Source organism: Bubalus kerabau, chromosome 2 (genome assembly GCF_029407905.1).
Source record: "Bubalus kerabau isolate K-KA32 ecotype Philippines breed swamp buffalo chromosome 2, PCC_UOA_SB_1v2, whole genome shotgun sequence".
Taxonomy (NCBI): Eukaryota; Metazoa; Chordata; class Mammalia; order Artiodactyla; family Bovidae; genus Bubalus; species Bubalus kerabau.
Window position 1 is genome coordinate 87,844,484 of NC_073625.1, and position 25,291 is coordinate 87,869,774.

The 25,291-nt window shown below is 37.4% G+C and overlaps 1 protein-coding gene across 1 annotated transcript in view; it reads left to right on the plus strand.

Annotated features, from left to right (window-relative positions):
• EPHA6 (EPH receptor A6) overlaps positions 1-25,291 on the plus strand; it is a 1,024,550-nt gene that overhangs the window by 447,949 nt on the left and 551,310 nt on the right. The window contains exon 5 of the mRNA XM_055567870.1: positions 17,602-17,937. Coding sequence (XP_055423845.1) covers positions 17,602-17,937 — 336 coding nt within the window. The remainder of the gene's footprint in view (positions 1-17,601; positions 17,938-25,291) is intronic.

A 25,291-nucleotide genomic window follows, 5' to 3' on the forward strand; every position in this document is an offset into this window, starting at 1 on the left:
GCTCAGCCTTCTTCACAGTCCAACTCTCACATCCATACATGACTACTGGAAAAGCCATAGCCTTGACTAGACGGACCTTTGTTGGCAAACTAATGTCTTTGCTTTTGAATATGCTATTTAGGTTGGTCATAACTTTCCTTTCAAGGAGTAAGCATCTTTTAATTTCATGACTGCAATCACCATTGGCAGTGATTTTGGAGCCCCCCAAAATAAAGTGTGACACTGTTTCCACTGTTTCCCCATCTATTTGCTATGAATTGATGGGACCAGATGCCATGATCTTCGTTTTCTGAATGTTGAGCTTTAAGCCAACTTTTTCATTCTCTCTCTAAACTTGACTAATGTCTTGCAGACTTGACACAGTTCAATGGCACCTGGAGGGTCCCTAAGAAAACAGGTTGTTGGGCTTTCTTACTAGCCAGAAAGCCTTTGTTGAAAAATGCAGGTGTAACTTGGGAAGGAAGAAAGAAGGGTACCCTATAAGGAAATAATGAAACTTAGGTGAAGTCCACGAAAATTGTATGCCACATAGTACACAGCCAATAAGGAGCTGGGTAGGGGGAGGGTGGAAACCTGTGAGTTAGGGAATAAATTCCATGTTGTAATCGCTCTGGGTGTGCCTACCCACCAGACGCCAGATTTTTCAAGACCTTAGTTAAAAACTCGCACTTTGGCTGTACTTCATGTCTACAAGTCCACCCATTTGTTTTGGGCTGGTGAGCATGTTTCTTACAGGTACTTACTAGCTATATAGGTTTGGGCAAATTATTTAACCTTTTAACCTCTGTTGCACCATTCTTAGTGATAACAATACCTACCTCATTCTGTTGTTATTTATAATTATTAAATAAGTTATTATTTGAAAAGTGCTAAGAATAATACCTGGGTTTCCCTGGTGGCTCTGTGGTGAAGAATTCTACTGCCAATGTAGGAGACTTGCCAAAGATCAGAGTTCAATCCCTATGCCTAGCCCACAGCAGCTGCTACATAATAGTTTAGTACAGAAAGCTGTTCTCAATTCATTTTGAAATCATTTTTGGTAAGTTGGTGTTCAAGCTATTAAATACTTTATGTTGGTAATATTATTCTGCGATCACAACTTCTACCATCTGAATTCCTACAAATTGAAGAAATGTTCTGAATTTATAAGACTTTTACATAAAATATATTAAGTCCACTAACTCTATGGATATCTGATGTAAATAAATATTTTTTGAATTATACTCTGACTAGGTGAGAGACCCTAGCAATTATTATAATATATGCAGAAAAAGCAAAGATCATTAACTCCAAAGCATCATACTTCCTATGATTGAAAGATTAGATTGTTAGGGAAGAAAAATGAAAAGCCAATGAAAAAGACAAGCCAAGAGGTCATGGAACAGTTAGATTTAAAAGGACCAGACTAACTTGGTGCAGGACCAGTCCTGCACCAAGATGCAGGACTTTTGAGGCCAAGGGTCATATAAACAGCTAACCTTTTCATTTTTCACTAACTACAAAAAAAAAAAAATAGCCAAATCTAATAGATTTTTAGTACCTGGAAGCTCACTTAACTTATAGATTGTGTGTCTCTGAATTAGCCATTCTTTAATCACCTTTATTCCAATATTATCTAAGAGTCAGAATTTATGTCAGGTAAACAATGACATCACCTTCTGCTGTTTTTGACTTAGCATTTGAAACCATGCTTTCAGAGAATCTTCCAGGCATTTAAGAGGAGGCTTTTTTTATTTTTATTATTATTTTTCTTTTAACTTGGTATCATGGGCAGGGGAAATTTCAGTGATTGAGTTTAAAATAAAATGGAGGACCAAAATATTTAAAATGAATAACCAACACATTTGGCTAGTAAATTCCCTAGTGGTGGTGGTTTAATCACTAAGTCGTGTCCAACTCTTATGACCCCATGGATTGTAGCCTGCCAGGCTCCTCTGTCCATGGGATTCTCCAGGCAAGAATACTGGGGTGGGTTGCCGTTTCCTTCTCAAGGGGATCTTCCCCACCCAGGAAACGAACCTGCACTGCAGGCAGATTCTTTACCAACTGAGCTATGAGGGAAGCCCAAATTCCCTACTAGGGAAAGAATTCCTAGGTAGGTGTTGCCTGTAATCATATGAGTGACAGGATTTTAAGGACCTGAAGAGCTCTTTCCCTGTTTCTTAGCACTATCTTCAAAACAACAGCAACCCTTAAGTTTCTGATACAACACAGCACGTGCTTTCACCTTTAAGAGTTTTATAATTTCTTTGGATGTTCACTATAGAGATGGGTACCTTTTTATCTTTTATTTTTAAATTTTTAATTGGAGGATAATTGCTTTACAATGTTGTTAATTTCTACCATCAGTCAGTTCAGTTCAATCGCTCAGTCATGTCCAACTCTTTACGACCCCATGAATTGCAGCACACCAGGCCTCCCTGTCCATCACCAACACCCTGAGCCTAACCAAACCCATGTCCATCGAGTCGGTGATGCCATCCAGCCATCTCATACTCTGTCATCCCCTTCTCCTCCTGCCCACAGTCCCTCCCAGCATCAGGGTCTTTTCCAATGAGTCAACTCTTCGCATGAGGTGGCCAAAGTATTGGAGTTTCAGCCTCAGCATCAGTCTTTCCACAGAACACCCAGGACTGGTCTCCTTTAGGATGGACTGGTTGGATCTCCTTGCAGTCCAAGGGACTCACAAGAATCTTCTCCAACACCACAGTTCAAAAGCATCAATTCTTTGGCGCTCAGCTTTCTTCACAGTCCAACTCTCACATCCATACATGACCACAGGAAAAACCATAGCCTTGACTAGATGGACCTTTGTTGGCAAAGTAATATCTCTGCTTTTTAATGTGCTATCTAGGTCGGTCATAACTTTCCTTCCAAGGAGTAAGCGTCTTTTAATTTCATGGCTGCAATCACCATCTGCAATGATTTTGGACCTCAACAAAATAAAGCCTGACACTATTTCCACTGTTTACCCATCTATTTGCCATGAAGTGATGGGACCAGATGCCATGATGTTAGTTCTCTGAATGTGGGGCTTTAAGCCAACTTTTTCACTCTCCACTTTCACTTTCATCAAGAGGCTTTTTAGTTGCTTTTCACTTTCTGCCATAAAGGTGGTGTCATCTGCATATCTCAGATTGTTGATATTTCTCCTGGCAATCTTCATTCCAGTTTGTGCTTCTTTCAGCCCAGCGTTTCTCATGATGTACTCTGCATATAAGTTAAATAAGTAGGGAGACAATACACAGCCTTGACGTACTCCTTTTCCTATTTGGAACCAGTCTGTTGTTCCATGTCCAGTTCTAACTGTTGCTTCCTGAACTGCATACAGGTTTCTCAAGAGGCAGGTCAGGTGGTCTGGTATTTTCAACTCTTTCAGAATTTTCCACAGTTTATTGTGATCCACACAGTCAAAGGCTTTGGCATAGTCAGTAAAGCAGAAATAGATGTTTTTCTGAAACTCTCTTGCTTTTTCGATGATCCAGCAGATGTTGGAAATTTGATCTCTGGTTCCTCTGCCTTTTCTAAAACCAGCTTTAACATCTGGAAGTTCACAGTTCACATATTGCTGAAGCCTGGCTTGGAGAATTTTGAGCATTACTTTACTAGCGTGTGAGATGAGTGCAATTGTGCAGTAGTTTGAGCATTCTTTTTCATTGCCTTTCTTTGGGATTGGAATGAAAACTGACCTTTTCCAGTCCTGTGGCCATTGCTGAGTCTTCCTAATTTGCAAAAAAGCAAATGGCTGTCTGAGGAGGCCTTACAAATAGCTGTGAAAAGAAGAGAAGCAAAAGGCAAAGGAGAAAAGTAAATATATTCCCATTTGAATGCAGAGTTCCAAAGAATAGCAAGGAGAGATAAGAAAACCTTCCTCAGCGATCAGTGCAAAGAAATAGCAGGAAAACAACAGAATGGGAAAGACTAAAGATCTCTTCAAGAAAATTAGAGATACCAAGGGAGCATTTCATGCAAAGATGGGCTCGATAAAGGACAGAAAACATATGGACCTAACAGAAGCAGAAGATATCAAGAAGAGGTGGCAAGAATACACAGAAGAACTATACAAAAAAGAGCTTCACAACCGAGATAATCACGATGGTGTGATCACTCACCTAGAGCCAGACATCCTGGAATGTGAAGTCAAATAGGCCTTAGGAAGCATCACTAGGTACAAAGCTAGAGGAGGTGATGGAATTCCAGTTGAGCTATTTCAAATACTGAAAGATTTCTGCTGTACAGCGAAGCAAATCAGCCATACGTGTGTGTGTGTGTGTGTGTACACCCTCTCTCTCTAGCTTCCCTCCCACCTACCCCCATCCCACCCCTTAGGGCATCACGGAGCACCTGGCTGGATATCCTGTATTCTACAGCAGCTTCCCACTAGCTGTCTGTTTACTCCTGGTGGTGTGTATATGTCACCTACTCTTCTAATTTTTCCCACCCTCTCCTTCCCCGGCTGTGTCCACAGGCCCATCCTCTATATCTGCATCTCTATTGCTGCCCTGTAAATAGGTATCTTTTTACATTCCATAATCTTGAGACATACATATGATACAGTTACATAAATATTTTCATTTTTAGAGCAATTCTAGATTAAGAACAGAATTAAGAGAAAGTATGGGGATTTCCCATATACCTCCCTCCCCACACCCAGACAAGGATAGTTTTCCCCAGTATCAATATCATTCACCAGCATGGTACATTTGTTATATTTGGTATACCTATATTAGCATATCATTGTCGCCCAAAGTCCATAGTTTACCCCGGGGTTCACTGTTGGTGTTGTACATTATTTGGTTTTGAGAAATGTGTAATATGTATTGATCATTATAGTATCATCCACAGGATTTTCACTGCCCTAAAATCTTCAGGGCACATATTCATCCTTTACTCCCACCAACCTATGGCAACCACTTATTTTTGTTTTATATCTATAAGTGTATGTGTGTGTGTATGTTATATAATTAGAATGATACAGTAGAAGATTTCAGATTGGCTTCTTTCACTTAGTAACATACAGTTAAGAGTCTTCTGTGTTTTTTCATGGCTGTATAGTACATCTGTTTTAAGTGCTGAATAATAGTCCATTGTCTAGATATACCACAGTTTATTTATCCATTTACCTACTAAAGGACAGCCTGATTATTTCCCAGTTTCAGCAGTTATGGATAAAGTGTTATAAACATTCATGTGTAGGTCTTTTTATGGACATACACTTTCAACACCTTTGAGTAAATACCTACGAGTGTAATTGCTGAATCATATGGTAAGTATATGTTTAATTTTGTAAGAAACCACCAAGCTGTACTATTTTGCATCCCTATGGTAAATGAGAGTTCCTGTTGCTCCACTTCCTCATCAGCATTTATTGTTATCAGTGTTCTGGATTTTGGCTATCTCTGATAGTTTTATAGTGGCACCTCATTGTTGTTTAGATTTGCATTTTCTTGATAATGTAATGTGAGACATCTTTTCATACACTTATTTGCCATCAGTATTTCTTCTTTGGTAAGGTATACACATAAAGATTTTTAGGTGCTTTGGATGGCTACAGATAAAAAAAAAAAAACAAAGATGTCTCATAATCAAAACTAATTCCTTAAATATTGATTATAGGGGATGATCTAATCCTTAAGTCTATTGAGTTGGGCTATTATTGTTAATTTCCTCTTTGCCATTTTGTTTCCACTAATCATCCTTAACCTATAAATACACTCAAACTTCTGTCATTAAAAAATATTCCCAGCCCAATAATTTTTCTCCCAAAGCAAGTACTTGGAAAAGCAGTTTTCATTAGCTACAGTTACTTCTTAACACACTTTTAATTTACTTTTTACTCTACTGCATTCAGAATTTTGCTCTTCACCCTACTGTTATCACTTCAAGTAAACTGTGTAAGAAAAATTGACCAATTATCTAATTTGCCATATTGTGTTAGAAACATTTTGTCTTATTATTCATGATGTTTAACTTTGTTGATCTCTTCCTTTTTCTTGAAACTATTTGTTCTCTTTTATTCTAAGACTCTGAAATCTCCCCTTCACCCTCTTAATTTTCTGAACCTCAAGTGCATTGGCACGGATGATTTCTCTTCTTTTGCTCACCTGTTCACTTCAGTTCAGTCACTCAGTCATGTCTGACTCTTTGCGACCCCATGAACTGCAGCACGCCAGGCCACCCTGTCCATCACCAACTCCTGGAGTTTACCCAAACTCATGTCCATTGAGTCGGTGATGCCATCAAACCATCTCATCCTCTGTCATCCCCTTCTCCTCCTGGCCTCAATCTTTCCCAGCATCAGGGTCTTTACAAATGAGTCAAAGCTTCACATCAAGTGGCCAAAATATTGGATTTTCAGCTTCAACATCAGTCCTTCCACAAAACACCCAGGACTGATCTCCTTTAGGATGAACTGGTTGGATCTCCTTGCAGTCCAAGGGACTCTCAAGAGTCTTCTCCAACACCACAGTTCAAAAGCATCAATTCTTCAGCGCTCAGCTTTCTTCACAGTCAAACTCTCACATCTATACATGACCACAGGAAAAACCATAGCCTTGCTTAGATGGACCCTTGTTGGCAAAGTAATGTCTCTGCTTTTGAATATGCTGTCTAGGTTGGTCATAACTTTCCTTCCAAGGAGTAAACATCTTTTAATTTCATGGCTGCAATCACCATCTACAATGATTTTGGAGCCCCCAAAAAATAAAGTCTGACACTGTTTCCACTGTTTCCCCATATATTTCCCATGAAGTGATGGGACCGGATGCCATGATCTTAATGAATATTGAGCTTTAAGCCAACTTTCTCACTCTCCTCTTTCACTTTCATCAAGAGGCTCTTTAGTTGTTCTTCACTTTTTGCCATAAAGGTGGTGTCATCTGCATATCTGAGGTTGATGATATTTCTTAATGCCATGATCTTAATGAATATTGAGCTTTAAGCCAACTTTCTCACTCTCCTCTTTCACTTTCATCAAGAGGCTCTTTAGTTGTTCTTCACTTTTTGCCATAAAGGTGATGTCATCTGCATATCTGAGGTTAATGATATTTCTCCAAGAAATCTTGATTCCAGCTTGTACTTCCTCCAGCCCAGTGTTTCTCATGATGTACTCTGCATATAAGTTAAATAAGCATGGTAACAATATATAGCCTTGACGTACTCCTTTCCCAATTTGGAGCAAGTCTGTTGTTACATATCCACTTCTAACTGTTGCTTCCTGACCTGCATACAGATTTCTCAAGAGGCAGGTCAGGTGGTCTGGTATTCCCATTTCTTTCAGAATTTTCCACAGTTTATTGTGATCCACACTGTCAAAGGCTTTGGCGTAGTCAATAAAGCAAAAGTAGATGTTTTTCTGGGATTCTCTTGCTTTTTCAATGATCCAGTGGATGTTGGCAATTGCCAACATCACCTGTTAAATATTAATTTTTCTCATACTCCTTTCTTAGCTTTCTGTTCTTATCACATAGTCTCAATTTCATGGCTTCAAATAGCACCTATAAAGAGATGATGCCTATAGTTTTATCCATATCCCAGTCTTCTCTCCTAAAGTCCAAAGTCACCTCACCATCTCAATTTGGGATCTGACAACCTGAGCATGCCAGAGATACCTGCCTACATCTCCAATCTTGTATCACGCCATACTCTCCTTGGTTGTTAAACTCATGAACTTCCATGATGCTGCCCTGTTCTCATCTTTAATGCTAAAAGTTTTCTCTACTTGAAAATCTCTTTCTTTAGGTCCTCTATTGTGGTTTTCTTATTGCCAGGCTCAAATGTCAATCAGATAAGTATTTTCTGACCACCTGTTCAAAAACAGAATCCCTCCCAGCTACTCTTTTTTATATCATATATTTTATTTTTTATGCCTATGTCACTCTTAGAAAATATCTGATTTATTTGTACACTCAGTTCCTTGTTTATTTTCATTCTACCTATAGTAGATTGCAAGTGGATCATGAATGTTTTTTCTTTACTTTATCTCCAACACTAATAATAATACCAGGCAAGTACTGGGCATAAAATAAATATTTGAAGAACAAATCAAATAATAATTTTAGCTCATCTTTGAAAGTCACTTTTATTACTTCATACCTCAGCTTGCTCATTCACCTAGCTTGTTTCTTTATCATGGTGTATCCTCATCTACCCATGCTTCCAAGCAAGGGACTCATAACCCTGTCCCTACCCTTGATGTATCTCAGTAGTCACAAAGCTTGCCAGTTTTACTGTTTAGTATTTCTTCTGTCCATTCCTTCATACCAATTCCTAGTCCTTTCTTTTTTGGTAAGACCATCAACTCTCCCTTGGGCTAATGGAATAATATTTTTGCAAGTCTCCTTCCTTTTGTCTTCTAACCCTCCAAATATTCTAAACTATTAGAAATAATGGGGAGGGAGGAGGGAGGAGGGTTCAGGATGGGGAACACATGTATACCTGTGGCGGATTAATTTTGATATTTGGCAAATCTAATACAGTTATGTAAAGTTTAAAAATAAAATAAAATTAAAAAAAAAAACTCAGACTTGAATGGGAAAAAAAAAAAAAGAAATATTATTTTTAAATAAAAACAAGATCTTGATTATTTTATTCTTTCCTATGCCTAAAATCTTTCAAAGCCCAGCACCTTTTTGCCAGAATTATAAGATTCAATCCAAGGACATCTAAAGTTCAGCCCTGGCCTGTTTTTCCATCTCTAATTTTAACTATACTAGGATGTCCCAAGGAGAAGGCAATGGCACCCCACTCCAGTACTCTTGCCTGGAAAATCCCATGGACGGAGGAGCCTGGTGGGCTGCAGTCCATGGGGTCGCTAAGAGTTGGACACGACTGAGCAACTTCACTTTCACTTTTCACTCTCATGCATTGGAGAAGGAAATGACAACCCACTCCAGTGTTCTTGCCTGGAGAATCCCAGGGACGGGAGAGCCTGGTGGGCTGCCGTCTATGGGGTCGCACAGAGTTGGACACGACTGAAGCGACTTAGCAGCAGCAGCAGGATATCTTAAATGGTCCTGATACCCAATGATAACTTCTAAGTTTGTATATTCCTGATCTTTAGAACATTCATTGTACACCTTTTACATGAACTGCAAAGTATGTAGAAGAAATTAGGAATAATAAATTTGAAATGAAATTCTGAAATGTTTTATCTGTTATCTTAATCTATTTCATAGATTCTTAACTTAATTTCTCAGGTGATTCATTAATATATGTTCTATGCTTTAAAGGATGAGTCATGGAACACTCCATAATATCACATATTGATCAATTAGGGCTGCCTCTTAGATCAGTTTGAAGCACAAGAGATCAGGCTGCTTGCCAAGAAGTCTGTTATCAAAATAACTAACTCTAAAGCTTTTCTAGGACAGAAGGAGAAATGTTCATTAAGGTTCGAGAAACAAAGGACTGTAAAAGTTACTAAGAAAGTACTTGTCAAGCTAGAAGGACAGAGAACAAGAAAAGACAGAGAAATAAAGAGAGGATCTAATATGTGGATGCATAGATAAATGTAATTCCTCAGTCATAGCATTTTCACTTTGATTTTTCTCATGTGTTTAAATCAATAGGAAGATTTTATTTTAATTACTGAACAGGTGCTACAAGAGTAACACATTGAACAAACATTTGTGCTGCCTACTTGCTGCTGCTGCTAAGTCGCTTCAGTCGTGTACGACTCTGTGCGACCCCAGAGACGGCAGCCCCCCAGGCTCCCCCATCTCTGGGATTCTCCAGGCAAGAACACTGGCGTGGGTTGTCATTTCCTTCTCCAATGCATGAAAGTGAAAAGTGAAAGTGAAGTCGCTCAGACATGTCCGACTCCTAGTAACCCCATGGACTGCAGCCCACCAGGTCCCTCTGTCCATGGGATTTTCCAGGCAAGAGTACTGGAGTGGGTTGCCATTGCTGCCTACTGAGAGAAGTTCAAAATATAAAATGTGAGTCATATATACAGGTACTTCTCATGTACATCATTAGGGATTTCACTTTTCTTGGAAATGTCATGTCTTTTTTATCATTGTATTTGATATACAATGGCAATGATTAGAGTGAAAGTATAAAAGTTGAATTTATTTTTGCTCTAAGATTAACATTGTAAAACATGGCTTCTTAATTTCTGGGATAATTGGCCACTTAAGAAAGTCATTATATTCTCAACCTTATTTTGAGTAGAATAAATACTGTGTTTAAATGCAGCAGGAAAGGTGTTCTTCCACATTTCAGCTGCCCTTCTCAGGTCCCCTATTCTGGGTGAATACAGAATCCTCCAGATAGCCCTGCTCTGTTTGATGTCTTTTCTTTTTTTATCCAATCTCTTTGAGTTTCTCTCTCTCTCTTCCTCCTCCTTCTCCCTCTCCCTCCCTCTCTTTTCTCCTAAGGTTCTTTTGTATGGAAAAAACACTCTAGTACCTTGCTTTTCCATCTCACTGTTGAAAAACAAAAGCCACAACTGATTGCTTAGGTGGCTGATTGCCAACACAATTGTTGCAGCCATGATTTTCCAGAAGCCAGAAAGGGGACATTGCAAAGATATATTTATTACCTCTAGCAGGCTGTACTATATTCTAGACTTGTTCTCATTATAGAAAATAGCTAAATATTTACTTTGTGTATTGCAATGGTATATTTTTAAAGTTAAAATGATCCTTATATTCCAGAATAGACACCTATATGTAATGACTCTGTTTCCCTAGTACAGATCACTGATAGAAGATGTTGCTTGAGCATTATGAAGTTTCCTAAACATAAATATTTTAGTTTTTATTTCAGGAAAGATTATTTTACCAAATTACCTGGGAGAGGTTCCTTCATAGAAAGAGGTATTAAGTGGTTACTGCTGATGCTGAAGAATTGAGTTACCACTTACTGCCAGATCTTCCAGAACAGATCTATTCTTGACATCAACAATTGGAACTCAGAGAGGATTGTCCCATTTAATATCATTTACTTGTACACAACAGACCAGTGACCACAAATCATCCATAACTGGAAATAGAACATTCATAATTACCCCTGCAATGTTATGATTTTTGAAAAAGACATTAATTTGCTTTAATCTATTTATTATTTAGCTTTTCCCTCCCATAATATGACATTGGTTAGACTCATCATATTTCTCTTTTTTGTATTTCTAATGAGTGTTTAATTAAAAATACCCAACTTAAACACAGAAAAGGCTATATATAGTTATGCAAGATATTTTCCTTCATGATATTGAGGGAAACTGGATGATTTTTACTCAAAACACTCAAACTCAGGTTCCTCATGATTTCATTTGTGTTTTAGTGTGCTTTTATTATAGATGTGGTCTTGCCCTTTAACTCTTGCCCTGCACAACTATTGCATATTTTGGTAATTGTTAGAACTAGTTATTCTATGGGTTTATATCAAATTTTTTTTCTGCATTGATGAAAATAGTTGACAACTATTTTCTGAAACTTTTACATGGTAAAATTATGTCCATGCTCTATAGAATAGAAATCTAGAGCCACAAATGCTTATTTTTCAAGTTTTGAATATCTCTAAATAATAAAAAGAAACATTTTATTCCTTCCCAATGAGTAAAGATGTTGGTGGCTGTCCATTTTGCTGAGTTTTTATTAGTTAATAAATATTGATATTTATAATTTTATATTTAATATTTTCATAATATAGACAGTCCTTTCTACTACTTAAGTGATTTTCAAGTAACATGTTTCTATATTGAATTAGCGTCTAATTCTTGCAAAGATTATAGCCTTGAGCACACCGCTCTCCCAATATTTTTCAAAATTTGCACTGTGTAAAAGATTATTCTGGTAGGGTTGCACAAAACCGTGCATTCTATTCATGCCCTTAGTTAAAGAATATGTCACCTTGGTATCAGGCTAGACTAGAATAGAAATATACATGAATATACATATTTCAGTGCAACATGTACATTTGGTAAGTATTAGTCACCTTTTCTTGGAGAAGGCAATGGCACCCCACTCCAGTGCTCTTGCCTGGAAAATCCCATGGACAGAGGAACCTGGTGGGCTGCAGTCCATGGGGTCGCTAAGAGTCAGACAAGACTGAGTGACTTCACTTTCACTTTTCACTTTCATGCACTAGAGAAGGAAATGGCAGCCCACTCCAGTGTTCTTGCCTGGAGAATCCCAGGGACGGGGGAGCCTGGTGGGCTGCCGTCTGTGGGGTCGCACAGAGTCGGACACAAGTGAAGCGACTCAGCAGCAGCAGCAGCAGCAGCAGTCACCTTTTCTATAAAATCGGGATATTAATAACTGCCTTTCAGGTTGTTTGTTGTGATAATTGAATGAAATAAATCATGAAATATTAAGTATACTTCTTGGAACAAAGAAAGTACTAAAAAATGCTATTTTTTTTTTTAAATCATGCCTACCTTGTATAAAAGTATTCAGTTCTGCCCGAGGACAGGAGGAAGGTATCACAAGGGAGTAACACCTAAATCAGAATATGAAGGATGAGTAGGCATTTTCCACAGAGCAAAAAAGATAAAGAAACAGTTTGTCCAAAAGCATTTAGATGTGACTAAAAGAAAAAAGAGACTGAGGGATGGGCCTAGTTATAAAGACAAATGTAGATGAGGTTGAGAGCTTTAGATTTTATTCTGGAAGTAAATGTTATTTAGAATATTAGAGTTCTTTTTAAATTATTTTTGTTTCCTTTAACTATGAGTTTTAGAATTCAGGGAAAATCTAACTAAAGAGTTATCTTAAGTCGTCATTTGTAGTATTGTGAAAACAAGTGATAAGTCTTAATTTTAGACATCAATTTATTTACTGAAGTAAGTGCAATAATATTGAAGAAAATAAGAATATGTAGAATTCAAAGGATTTTAAGTGCACATGTTTCTTATTTTGAGCAATATTTATCTTGAAGATTTAAGTTTCATTTGCTCTTCTATAAATTATTTTTAAATGCTTTAAGGAACATTGTTAAAAGAAATTTGTTGTAGGAAGGCAATAAATTGCTCTCTAATATCTGTGTTTTGAAAATTTATATTTGACAGTACTCTCTCAGCAAAACCCAATGAAATGCAGGTATTTTTTCTGTTTATAGGATGAATATTTTGTGACAGAGTTAAAAAAAAAAACTTAAACATCAAAAAGACTTAGATTATCATCCTACCACTGATGAATTTTATGACTTTGACATAATTACAAAACTTTCCTGGACATCATTTCTTTCTCTAAATAAATTGACTTAATTCTTTCCCTGTGGTGAGGTTGAAGTCCCAGTTTCATTGTCTATTTCCAAATATACAAACATTTTATGAACAAGTCTTATGGAAAGAGCACATAGTGGTTTAGATATGAATACAAATACAAAATTTTGTTAACAGGGCTCCACTAAGTACCTTTTTCAAAGATTATATAGGAATAATATTACTATGAAGTTAATAATATAACTATAAAGTTAAAATTGATAGTGAGGTGGAAAAAAATGAAATGACTTTTAGAGTTTTAAATTATGTCTATATGCAGATCTGACAACTGATGTTTTTAGTACATTATGAAAGTCTGGAGACATACTTTTTCATTTATTCATATAATTTACTCCTTTGCAAAAGCATTTACCAAAACATCTCTAGATGATTCACTATATCTTTAATGGTTTCTGACATAGGTAAACATAGAACTATTTTCTCTCATCCATAAACTCAGATGTGACTATGTTTTTTATCAGAAAACCATACTATTGCATCTTGGTAGTAGCAGACACATTTAAATTATTGTCCAGTAGTAACTTAAGAATTGGAAAATACAGTTTAATAGGCAATAGCCTTTCATGATTTGATATCCTCAGTTACTTGAATCAAATTTTCATTGTTCTTAAGGTTAAAAATGTAGCTATAAACCACAATTAGCTATAGAGTTAATGGGTGAATTAATAATCACTTCAATTAATATGAAAAAGATATGAAAACTAGCAGAATGCTAGCTTTCCTTCAGATGCGTCTTAGAAAATAATATTTTATAAATAAATGTTTGGGAAATGTTGGATTCAACAAAGGGAAGGAAATTGTGTTTCTTTTGTGTCAGCATCAATCTGCCAGAGGAATTGTAATTTGAGCACTGAGCTCATTTTTTGGGGTTTATCTCAAGGGACTAGAGATATTATAATGGGATGTATTTTGAGAAATATAGCTCTGTTTAAAACATTTTACATAAAGAAAAAATGAAAATGAAAATAAAAAATGTAGCCCAGTTGGCCTCTGCTACTGTGAGAGGAAGATGGGGGTTGAAAGGCCAGATGCTCTTCTGGGAAGGGACTGGACAGCACTGCCATTGCTTCTCATACGTTTACTGTTAGAGCACGGTGACTTAATGTCACTTCCATGACTATTTCACAATCTTTTTTTCCCCTGTGTAAAGAGGAAATCCAAAGTGAAGCCAAAGGAAGATTGAAACTGTTTTTAAAATAAACTAATAGAAAAGAGATTGTAGTTTTTATTCAAGTTTATTGCATGATGGTCTTGAAAAACAGCTAGTTGGAAATTAGGATAGTTGTTCTTTTCTTATGAGGTTGGTCTTGAGGGTGTAGTGTGGAGATTGCTTTCTTCCTGTGTGAATTACTTGTTTCCTTTGAAGAAAAAGATCAACAGAAGGAAATCCCCGAGAGTTTTCAATACAGATGTCTCCAAAAGAGTTATTGCTGCCAAGTTTTTTTCTCCCAATGTGTCACATAATCTTTGTATAATTTATAAATGATAACAAAGCAATCAGGCCACATTCATAAAAGCCCAGTGACACATAATTTAGTGGAATCTGAGGATTAGAATTAATTGTCTCTCTTTGTTCTAAGTTCTAAATCTTAGTAAATGATTCACTGTATGTCATTACAGCTTAATATTTGCATGAAATCACAGTTTAGCTGGCATAATTTAACGGCAATTAAAAAGCTATTTAATCGTCATGCAAATTGGTATGAGGGCCCTTGAGTAAGAAGGGTGTCTGCCTTTTTAATTTAAGTATCTCTAGGCGGACAGTCATATACTTGCAGACACCCATAACATAATTGATAACGTTCTTCCTGATCTTGGAAATGTAAGTGAATAATAATTCATGTTTTCCATTATAAATAAGAGAAAAGAGCAACAATATGAATATGTCATCCAGTAGGAAGACACTATTACGATAATGATAATGAATCTTTATCTCCTAGGCATGAGTCTAGGTTGGAGGTAAAAAAAAAAAAAAATGCTTATCCCTGTGCTCTAGTTTATAATCCCTTCAGTATTTGCCTTTCTGAAAGCAGACATGTCTGTAACTCTCTGGAACATGAAATGGCATAAAGCAAGGTATACAGAAACCTTTTAGAAAAACTAACTCCCATTTCTAGGGCTGGCTTTAGGTGGTGTACATATAGGTGTCTGAGTCATACCCATCAGGTTGCTGATAATAGGATCCAACAAGATGAAAAAGGGAAGCATAGCATTTCTTAATATCTCAAACCCGACACTGAATTATATGGATTTAGGAGTGATGTTGTGCTTCTCTAACACTGTGGAACAGATCTTGTTACTGAGTCTTCTGTTCTCTTTAAGACCACTCCCCACACTTCAGCTGCATTGCTGTTTTTGGAACACATCACTTCTGTACATAGAATCTGTCAGCTTCTTCCTTTTAAATGAAAATATATATATGTATATATACAAACTCATTCCAGTAAGCATAGCAGTATTGCGTTATCCGACCCCTTCCTGTTGCTTAAAACTCACTTCTTGCTTACTCCTTCTACATTCTAGCTACAGTGATCTTCTGTCACTTCCATGACTATTTCACAGTCTTTTTTGACTGAAGAACCGTGCATGTTCTATCTCTAAAATCCTTCCTACCCCTCTCTACATCTTCCACACCACGTGCATGAGACCTTCTCAGAAGGTTTATCAGGTTGGCCCCCTGATACTTTTTTTAGCCCCATTCCTTTTGATTTCTGTAATTGCACTTATTATAATTTGAATTTCATTCTTCTGTTTTTGTGTGTGTGTTTGTGTTTATCTAGCCATTCAGCTAAAATATCAATAGCAAGAAAGCAGAAATTACATTTATCAGATTTATGCTGTAAGCCCAAGATCTAGCAGAACATCTGGCACACATGGTAGTCACAGAAAACTTATTTAATGAGTGAATGACCATGTCTTGAAATCCAAAAGAAGCCTATGTGAAAACTTGAATTTATTTCTATGCAGAGAATGCCACAGAGAATTCTTTTCCTCCTTCTAAGCAAATTGCTGAATTTTAAAGAACTGTTTGAATTGCTTAAGACTAACCTTTTAAAATATAGCAGTATTATTTAATGAGTCATTTATGCAAATAATTATTTTTCAAAGTATCTGTCATAAGCACAGTCTCTTACAGAAGGATTCTGTGGCATTTCACAATATAGCAATCACACAGTGAACTGTCTGGCATGTAGTAGACCTTCAGTTAATAATTGTTCAGTGAATGATATGAAACTGAGGTTTGAAGGACTCAGATGAATATACAAGATTATTGACACAATTTTAAGAGAAAAAAATGAATAGTTAAAGATATTATGTACTCTGTGCAGTGTGATCATATGGAAAAATAACGAGAAAAGAGAGCAGATGCTCATCCACCACCCGTGACCAATATGGTTTATGCAGACTCTTGATGACAAATAAGAGGATCTTGGGAGTCTCTTTATAAGCTTTCAAGGATGCATTTACTTATGCTTAGTAAAGTTAATATAAATAAAATCTAGATACCATATCTTACCTATATCCCCTTTGATCACTTCCAAATCCACATGCCAGTGCAGGAGACACAAGAGATGTGGGGTGCATCTCTGGATCAGGAAGATCCCCTGGAGAAGGAAATGGCAACTCACTCCAGTATTCTTGCCTGGACAATTCCATGGACAGACATGCCTGGCGGGCTAGATTCCAGAGGTTGGCAAAGAGTCAGATGCAATTGAGCACACTCACACAGCCCTTCCAAATAATGCTTTTGTCCCATGAAATTGACAGGACCTAAAAAAGTATTTATGCTGCCTCCAGTTTCTGTTCCTATTCCTTTCCTTCCAAACTGTGTGTCCACCCTAAATTTATGGCCATTTATTCTCAGCCTGTGAGAAAAAGATTCTTAGATTTTCAAACGAATGAGAGTTTTAGTTATACATCAAGCATAGTTTGAAGACTGAAATACTGAACACAGCATATTTTATACATGTATGTTATCATTTCTTCAAAGATTTTAAATGAAGAGGCAATTATTAAGATGTAATTATACAAAGCCATCATGTAATTTAAAATAATGTTGGGTTATTATATTATTTCAGTCAACAAATTTAAGAAGTATAATTACTGTAACTTTTGGTGATCTGTGGCTTTTGATGTTAAATACTGAAATTCATATGCCAAAAGTTAATATATAGACCATCTTCACCCCTAAGACTCCACCCTTACTAAACTTATGCAGATATTTTTAGCCATTTTTCTTTATGGCATCCATCAGAAGAAAGAGTTCAAACTAATATAAAAGACCAGCACATGTTTATTGATGACGTTTTCAAGTTAGCACTATAATTCATTGTCCTATACATGTACATTTGTTTTTTAATTGCTTTCTCTAGGGCCACCTTCAGCTCCTAGGAATGTGGTTTTTAACATCAATGAAACGGCCCTTATTTTGGAATGGAGCCCACCAAGTGACACAGGAGGGAGAAAAGACCTCACATACAGTGTAATCTGTAAGAAATGTGGCTTAGACACCAGCCAGTGTGAGGACTGTGGTGGAGGACTCCGCTTCATCCCAAGACATACTGGCCTGATCAACAATTCCGTGATAGTACTTGACTTTGTGTCTCACGTGAATTACACCTTTGAAATAGAAGCCATGAATGGAGTTTCTGAGTTGAGTTTTTCTCCCAAGCCATTCACAGCTATTACAGTGACCACGGATCAAGATGGTAAGTTCTACTGCTGTTCTCTCAAAACAGATCTATAATTCCATTTTGATGCTTAATATCCCTGGTGGACCTGTATTCACTGGGGTGCAGTTGCACACTCTCTACATTATAGAGGTGATTTACTGATTGTTGTTCTTACTGTTTCCCAAGGTGCAGAAAGATATTTTTGATATTACTTACTAGTATTGCCAATTAGATACAATCCTTGTCTTTAATGGCTATGCATTCTGTTTTTCATATAATCCTATGCTGATATATCTTAAAAAGCAAGTTCATATAACCTATCAACAAACATCAGACATAAATAAGGTTACTAAATGAATTGAAATTCAGCTGCCCTACTTATGCAACCCTCTCTTTTCCTTGTCAAATAAGCAAATAGTAAGTATTTATACTAATTATAATTCATATCTATATTATAAAAACAGTGAAGCCAACATGCCTAACCATAATTCACTCTTAAAAGGAACAGCAAATATATCCATTAATGTATCTAAATGCTGTTGTTTAGGTGCAGTTTTGTGTAAAAAATAAGCTGTCTTTTAAAAAAATACTCCAGTTGCTTTCAGCTAAATGGCCCCTTTTAACACTATAGATTTTTACTGCAATATAGTCAGGCATGAAGAGTCCCATGCTTTTTATAAGAGTATATTCTCTTTAATCCCCCCATTATGTAATTTTTCACAAAGCATGATACCAGGAAAACTTGAGATTTAAAAACTCCCTTTGAGAAGCATTCATAAATTATGTTGTTACAGAAAGGATTGTCTTATAGCAAAAAGTATTATTTTATGTGAACACATATAGATGAGGATAATTTATACAGATAAAACTATTCTTTTACACTATATTTATTTGCTGAGTCTGCTATAACAAATGCCACAGACTAGGTGGCATAATTATAGTGGAACATCAAAACCAGGAAATTGACATTTGGAAAATCTACAGGGCTCATGTGGCTGTGAAGGAATATCAAGAGTGAGCCTTGTAGTGATAATGGTGGCAGTTACATGAAGTTAGATATATGATAAGTTGCAAAGAGTTACAGTCAACGCATATACATGCGCACACACACACAGAGACACACACACACACACATGAGCCCTGTGGATTTTCCAAATGTCAGTTTCTGGTTTTGATATTGCACTATAGTTATGCAAGTAGTTAACATTGGGGGAGGCTGGGTAAAATATATGTGGGAAGTTGCAGTACACTTTTTTTTTTGTTAAATTTCGATGGCTCTATCATTGTTGCAAAATAAGAAGTTAAAAGAAAAACACTGCTAAACCTGTAAAAAATACAAGAAGAAAACTTTAGCATTCTAAAAATATATTTGAAATGGATTTGATTATTTTATTCAAACTAATGTAAGTTCACTTTGCTGATGCTCTTCAGAAATACATCTAATAAATAAAGCAAACAAATAGTACTGTAAAATCACCATTTTTGTATTTACTATATAATATTCCCCTTCATTTAACAAATTGTTCTACATCATAGAATTTGCCTTTTGGTTGTTCAAAATGGAATTATGTTTTCTTTTTTTTTTTTTAATCTTTCCCGTAGTATCAACAGAATCCTGTCAGATGTGTCTTCAAGATAAAACAGATTTAGGTCTTCTGTTTTGCTCTACACTAGCACATTAATTCAAAGCCTTTTTTCTGCTACCTGATTAAAAATAACCCAATACAACTGTTCTAACTATAATGTATAAATAATTAAGTTTGAGAATAAAAACAATCAGTTCAATTCAGTCGCTCAGTTCTGTCCGACTCTTTGCAACCCCATGAATCTCAGCACGCCATGCCTCCCTGTCCATCACCAACTCCTGGAGTTCACTCAGACTCATGTCCATCGAGTCAGTGATGCCATCCAGCCATCTCATCCTCTGTTGTCCCCTTCTCCTCTTGCCCCCAATCCCTCCCAGCATCAGAGTCCTTTCCAATGAGTCAACTCTTTCCATGAGGTGGCCAAAGTACTAGAGTTTCAGCTTTAGTATCATTCCTTCCAAAGAAATCCCAGAGCTGATCTCCTTCAGAAAGAACTTATTGGATCTCCTTGCAGTCCAAAGGACTCTCAAGAGTCTTCTCCAACACCACAGTTCAAAAGCATCAATTCTTCAGTGCTCAGCTTTCTTCACGGTCCAAATCTCACATCCATACATGACTACTGAAAAAACCATAGCTTTGACTAGACAGACCTTTGTTGGTAAAGTAATGTCTCTGCTTTTTAATATGCTACCTAGGTTGGTCATACATTTTCTTCCAAGGAGTAAGCATCTTTATATTTCATGGCTGCAGTCACCATCTGAAGTGATTTTGGAGCCCCCAAAAGTAAAGTTTGACACTGTTTCCACTGTTTCCCCATCTATTTGCCATGAAGTGATGGGACCAGATGCCATGATCTTCGTTTTCTGAATGTTGAGCTTTAAGCCCACTTTTTCACTCTCCACTTTCACTTTCATCAAGAGGCTTTTTAGTTCCTCTTCACTTTCTGCCATAATGGTGGTATCATCTGCATATCTGAGGTGATTGATATTTCCCAGCAATCTTGATTTCAGCTTTTGTTTCTTCCAGTCCAGCGTTTCTCATGATGTACTCTGCATATAAGTTAAATAAGCAGGGTGACAATATACAGCCTTGACGTACTCCTTTTCCTATTCGGAACCAGTCTGTTGTTCATGTCCAGTTCTAACTGTTGCTTCCTGACCTGCATACCGGTTTCTCAAGAGGCAGGTCAGGTGGTCTGGTATTCCCATCTCTTTCAGAATTTTCCACAGTTTACTGTGATCCACACAGTCAAAGGCTTTGGCATAGTCAATAAGGCAGAAATAGATGTTTTTCTGGAACTCTCTTGCTTTTTCAATGATCCAGCAGATTTTGGCAATTTGATCTCTAGTTCCACTGTCTTTTCTAAAACCAGCTTGAACATCAGGAAGTTCACGGTTCATGTATTGCTGAAGCCTGGCTTGGAGAATTTTGAGCATTACTTTACTAGCATGTGAGATGAGTGCAATTGTGTCGTAGTTTGAGCATTTTTAGGCATTGCCTTTCTTTGGGATTGGAATGAAAACTGACCTTTTCCAGTCCTGTGGCCACTGCTGAGTTTTCCAAATTTGCTGGCATATTGAGTGCAGCACTTTCATAGCATCATCTTTCAGGATTTGAAATAGCTCAACTGGAATTCCATCACCTCCACTAGTCTTGTTCTTAGTGATGCTTCCTCAGGCCCACTTGACTTCACATTCCAGGATGTCTGGCTCTAGGTCAGTGATCACACCATAATGATTATCTTGGTCGTGAAGATCTTTTTTGTACAATTCTTCTGTGTATTCTTGCCACCTCTTCTTAATATCTTCTCCTTCTGTTAGGTCCATACCATTTCTGTCCTTTATTGAGCCCAATTTTGCATGAAATGTTCCCTTGGTATCTCTAATTTTCTGGACGAGATCTCTAGTCTTTCCCATTCTATTTTTTTCCTCTATTTCTTTGCATTGATCGCTAAAGAAGGCTTTCTTATCTCTTCTTGCTATTCCTTGGAACTCTGCATTCAGATGCTTATATCTTTCCTTTTCTCCTTTGCTTTTTGCTTCTCTTCTTTTCACAGCTATTTGTGAAGCCTTCTCAGGCAGCCATTTTGCTTTTTTGCATTTCTTTTCCATGGGGCTGATCTTGATCCCTGTCTCCTGTACAATGTCACAAACCTCCATCCATAATTTCTTCAGGCACTCTATCAGATCTAGGCCCTTAAATCTATTTCTCACTTCCCCTGTATAATCATAAGGGATTTGATTTAGGTAATACCTGAATGGTCTAGTGGTTTTCCCTGCTTTCTTCAATTTAAGTCTGAATTTGGCAATAAGGAGCTCATGATCTGAGCCACAGTCAGCTCCTGGTCTTGTTTCTGCTGACTGTATAGAGCTTCTCCATCTTTGGCTGCAAAGAATATAATCAATCTGATTTCAGTGTTGACCATCTGGTGATGTCCATGTGTAGAGTCTTTTCTTGTGTTGTTGGAAAAGGGTGTTTGCTATGACCAGTGTGTTCTCTTGGCAAAACTCTATTAGCCTTTGCCCTTCTTCATTCCGTATTCCAAGGCCAAATTTGCCTGTTACCCCAGGTGTTTCTTGACTTCCTACTTTTGCATTCCAGTCCCCTATAATGAAAAGGACATCTTTTTTGGGTGTTAGTTCTAAAAGGTCTTGTAGGTCTTCATAGAACCGTTCAACTTCAGCTTCTTCAGCGTTACTGGTTGGGGCATAGACTTGGATTACTGTGATATTGCATGGTTTGCCTTGGAAACGAACAGAGACCATTCTGTCATTTTTGAGATTGCATCCAAGTACTGCATTTCGGACTCTTTTGTTGACCATCATGGCTACTCTATTTCTTCTAAGGGATTCCTGCCCACAGTAGTAGATATAATGGTCATCTGAGTTAAACTCACTCATTCCAGTTCATTTTAGTTCACTGATTCCTAGAATGTAGACATTCACTCTTGCCATCTCCTGTTTAACCACTTCTAATTTGCCTTGATTCATGGACCTGACATTCCAGGTTCCTACACAATATTGCTCTTTACAGCATCGGACCTTGCTTCTATCACCAGTCACATCCACAGCTGGGTATTGTTTTTGCTTTGGCTCCATCCCTTCGTTCCTTCTGGAGTTATTTCTCTACTGATGTCCAGTAGCATATTGGGCACCTACTGATCTGGGGATTTCCTTTCATTATCGTATCATTTTTGCCTTTTCATACTGTTCATGGGGTTCTCAAGGCAAGAATACTGAAGTGGTTTGCCGTTCCCTTCTCCAGTGGACCACATTTCTGTCAGACCTCTCCACCATGACCCACCCGTCTTGGGTGGCCCCACAGGGCATGGCTTAGTTTCACTGAGTTAGACAAGGCTGTGGTCCTAGTGTGATTACATTGACTAGTTTTCTGTGATTATGGTTTCAGTGTGTCTGCCCTCTGATGCCCTCTTGCAATACCTACCGCCTTACTTGGCTTTCTCTTACTTTGGACGTGGGGTATCTCTTCATGGCTGCTCCAGCAAAGCACAGCCACTGCTCTTTACCTTGGACGAGGGGTATCTCCTCACCGCCCCCCTCCCCCTCCTGACCTTGAACGTGGAATAGCTCCTCTAGGCCCTCCTACGCCCGAGCAGCCACAGCTCCCTGGAGGTGGGGATGCTCCTCCTGGCTGCCGCCCCTGGCCTTGGGCGTGGAGTAGCTCCTCTCAGCCGTTCCTGTGCTATCGCAGCCTGGCACTCTCGGCCGCTGCCTCTGACCTTGGACATGGGGTAACTCTTCTTGGCTACCGCCCCTTGGGCATGGGTCTCCAGGCTTCTGCCTCTGGCCTCGGACGTGGGGTAGCTCCTCTCGGAACAATATTATCACTTTAAATCAAATATATTTGTAAATATCTTTATATAATTTCATACATTATACATACATATAATAGTCTTTTGTTCTAATATTAGAAGAGAGTTCATATGGACTATTTTTCTAATGTAGCAGAAGGCAGGGTAAAAACTATTTCTCACTTTGAAAATGAAAGAGTTCATTAAAACCGTATTGTTATAAGGACAGAAATTATATTAGTCATGGAACAAGATGTAGTATCCATATATTGAAACTAAACTTTCTGGAAGAGGATTATCTTTGAGAAGACTTCATAAACATTTATTATTCATTTAATTCTACTTTGTTTTAGATATGTTTTAATGAAAAATCAAAATATATTTAAATTTTGTTTGAAAAATACATCAAGTTCCACACATATATTTTATAAAATATTATTGCCAGTTTTATTTGTATGAACCACTATATCAATGTCATAATTTTAAGAGACAAAAAGAAGGCCTTCTTGTGTCTGAAATTCTGATGTTAGAAAACCACATCTTTAAAAATGCAAATACTCTAGTCAGGGGTAACATTATGAAATAATTCAGTCTGTGCTGTATCAGTTAACTCTTTTCATATCAGAAAGGGTCAGATCCTAGTGCTGGAATGAAAAAGGAGCTTATAGAAACTGGAATGTCCCGCAACCAAACAAGCTGTCATCATTGTGTGCCAGCCTTGATAAGACAACAGTGTTACTAATCCTAATAGAGGGAGGGACTTCCATCATTCTACTTGGGTATCTTTGGAAATTTTCTTTCAAGCGACTCAAGAGGTGCTGTACAAAGTTACAGGATGGCACATTACAATTTTATTGGACTGAGGACACCACAGTGAATTCTTTGTCTCATTACTCATAAGTTACATATTATTGTTTTCACACCATAGAAAAATGATAGAGTTATTCAAAGCCTTTAATTTATTCAGTATATATACAGTGGTGAGAAAGCTCTTATGAATTCTGTGGGAGGTAGATAATAAATAATTTGACAAATGCATAATTAGTACTGTGATAAATCCCACCAAGGAGAACATCAGGTTCTCTGAAAGCATGTATTATTCAGGTCTGGAGGATAAGGTCTGGTCTTCCTGAGGAAACAGTGTTAAATTCTGTTCTGAAAGATGAATGGGATGTGCATAAGCCAGATGAAGCCAGGAGAAGGGAAAGAATACTGAGTAGAAGGAACCAAGTGAAGATCGAGCAGTTGAGGAATTAAGCCCTGAGGGCTAATATACCCGAGAAGGTTGAAGACATTGGTATATTGCAGAAGTACAGTAGGACCTATGGATGGAATGAACGGTTAACCTAAGATTTAGAGAAATAGGTTGGAGTCTACAAAATAGCCAAGACAACTTAGGAGAACAGCCATTTAGCAGAAGTGACTAATGCATCATCAGGGCCACAGGTTGGGGAAAAGAAAATCAACAGAATAATAATGCTGTACATGAGCTGACTTAGTACAATTAGGAAATAAAATGAAACAGACTGAAAAATATAGACAGTTGCATTAATTATGTTTTTACTACTCTATGTGTGCAGTGTAGAACATGATGATAAAGAGAAAATTTGCATCAAATAGCCTTTTCTTTCATTTAGTTAATTGTTCTTAGTCTCTCAATCATTGTCCAGCTCTTTGTGACCCCATGGACAGTAACCTGCCAGGCTCTTCTGTCCATGGAATTCTCCAGGCAAGAATACCAGAGGAGTGGGTTGCCATTTCCTCCTCCAGAGGATCTTCCCAACCCAGGGATCAAACCTGCATCTTCTGTGTCTCCTGCATTGCAGGCAGATTCTTCACCTGCTGAGCCATGAGGGAAGCCCGTAGTTAAATACACACACACACACACACACACACACACACACACATACATTCTCATACTTAAGAAATATTAAGTAAACCACATTAAACAACCTTTGCTTAATTGTTTAATGTTTACAATTAAAGAAATTAA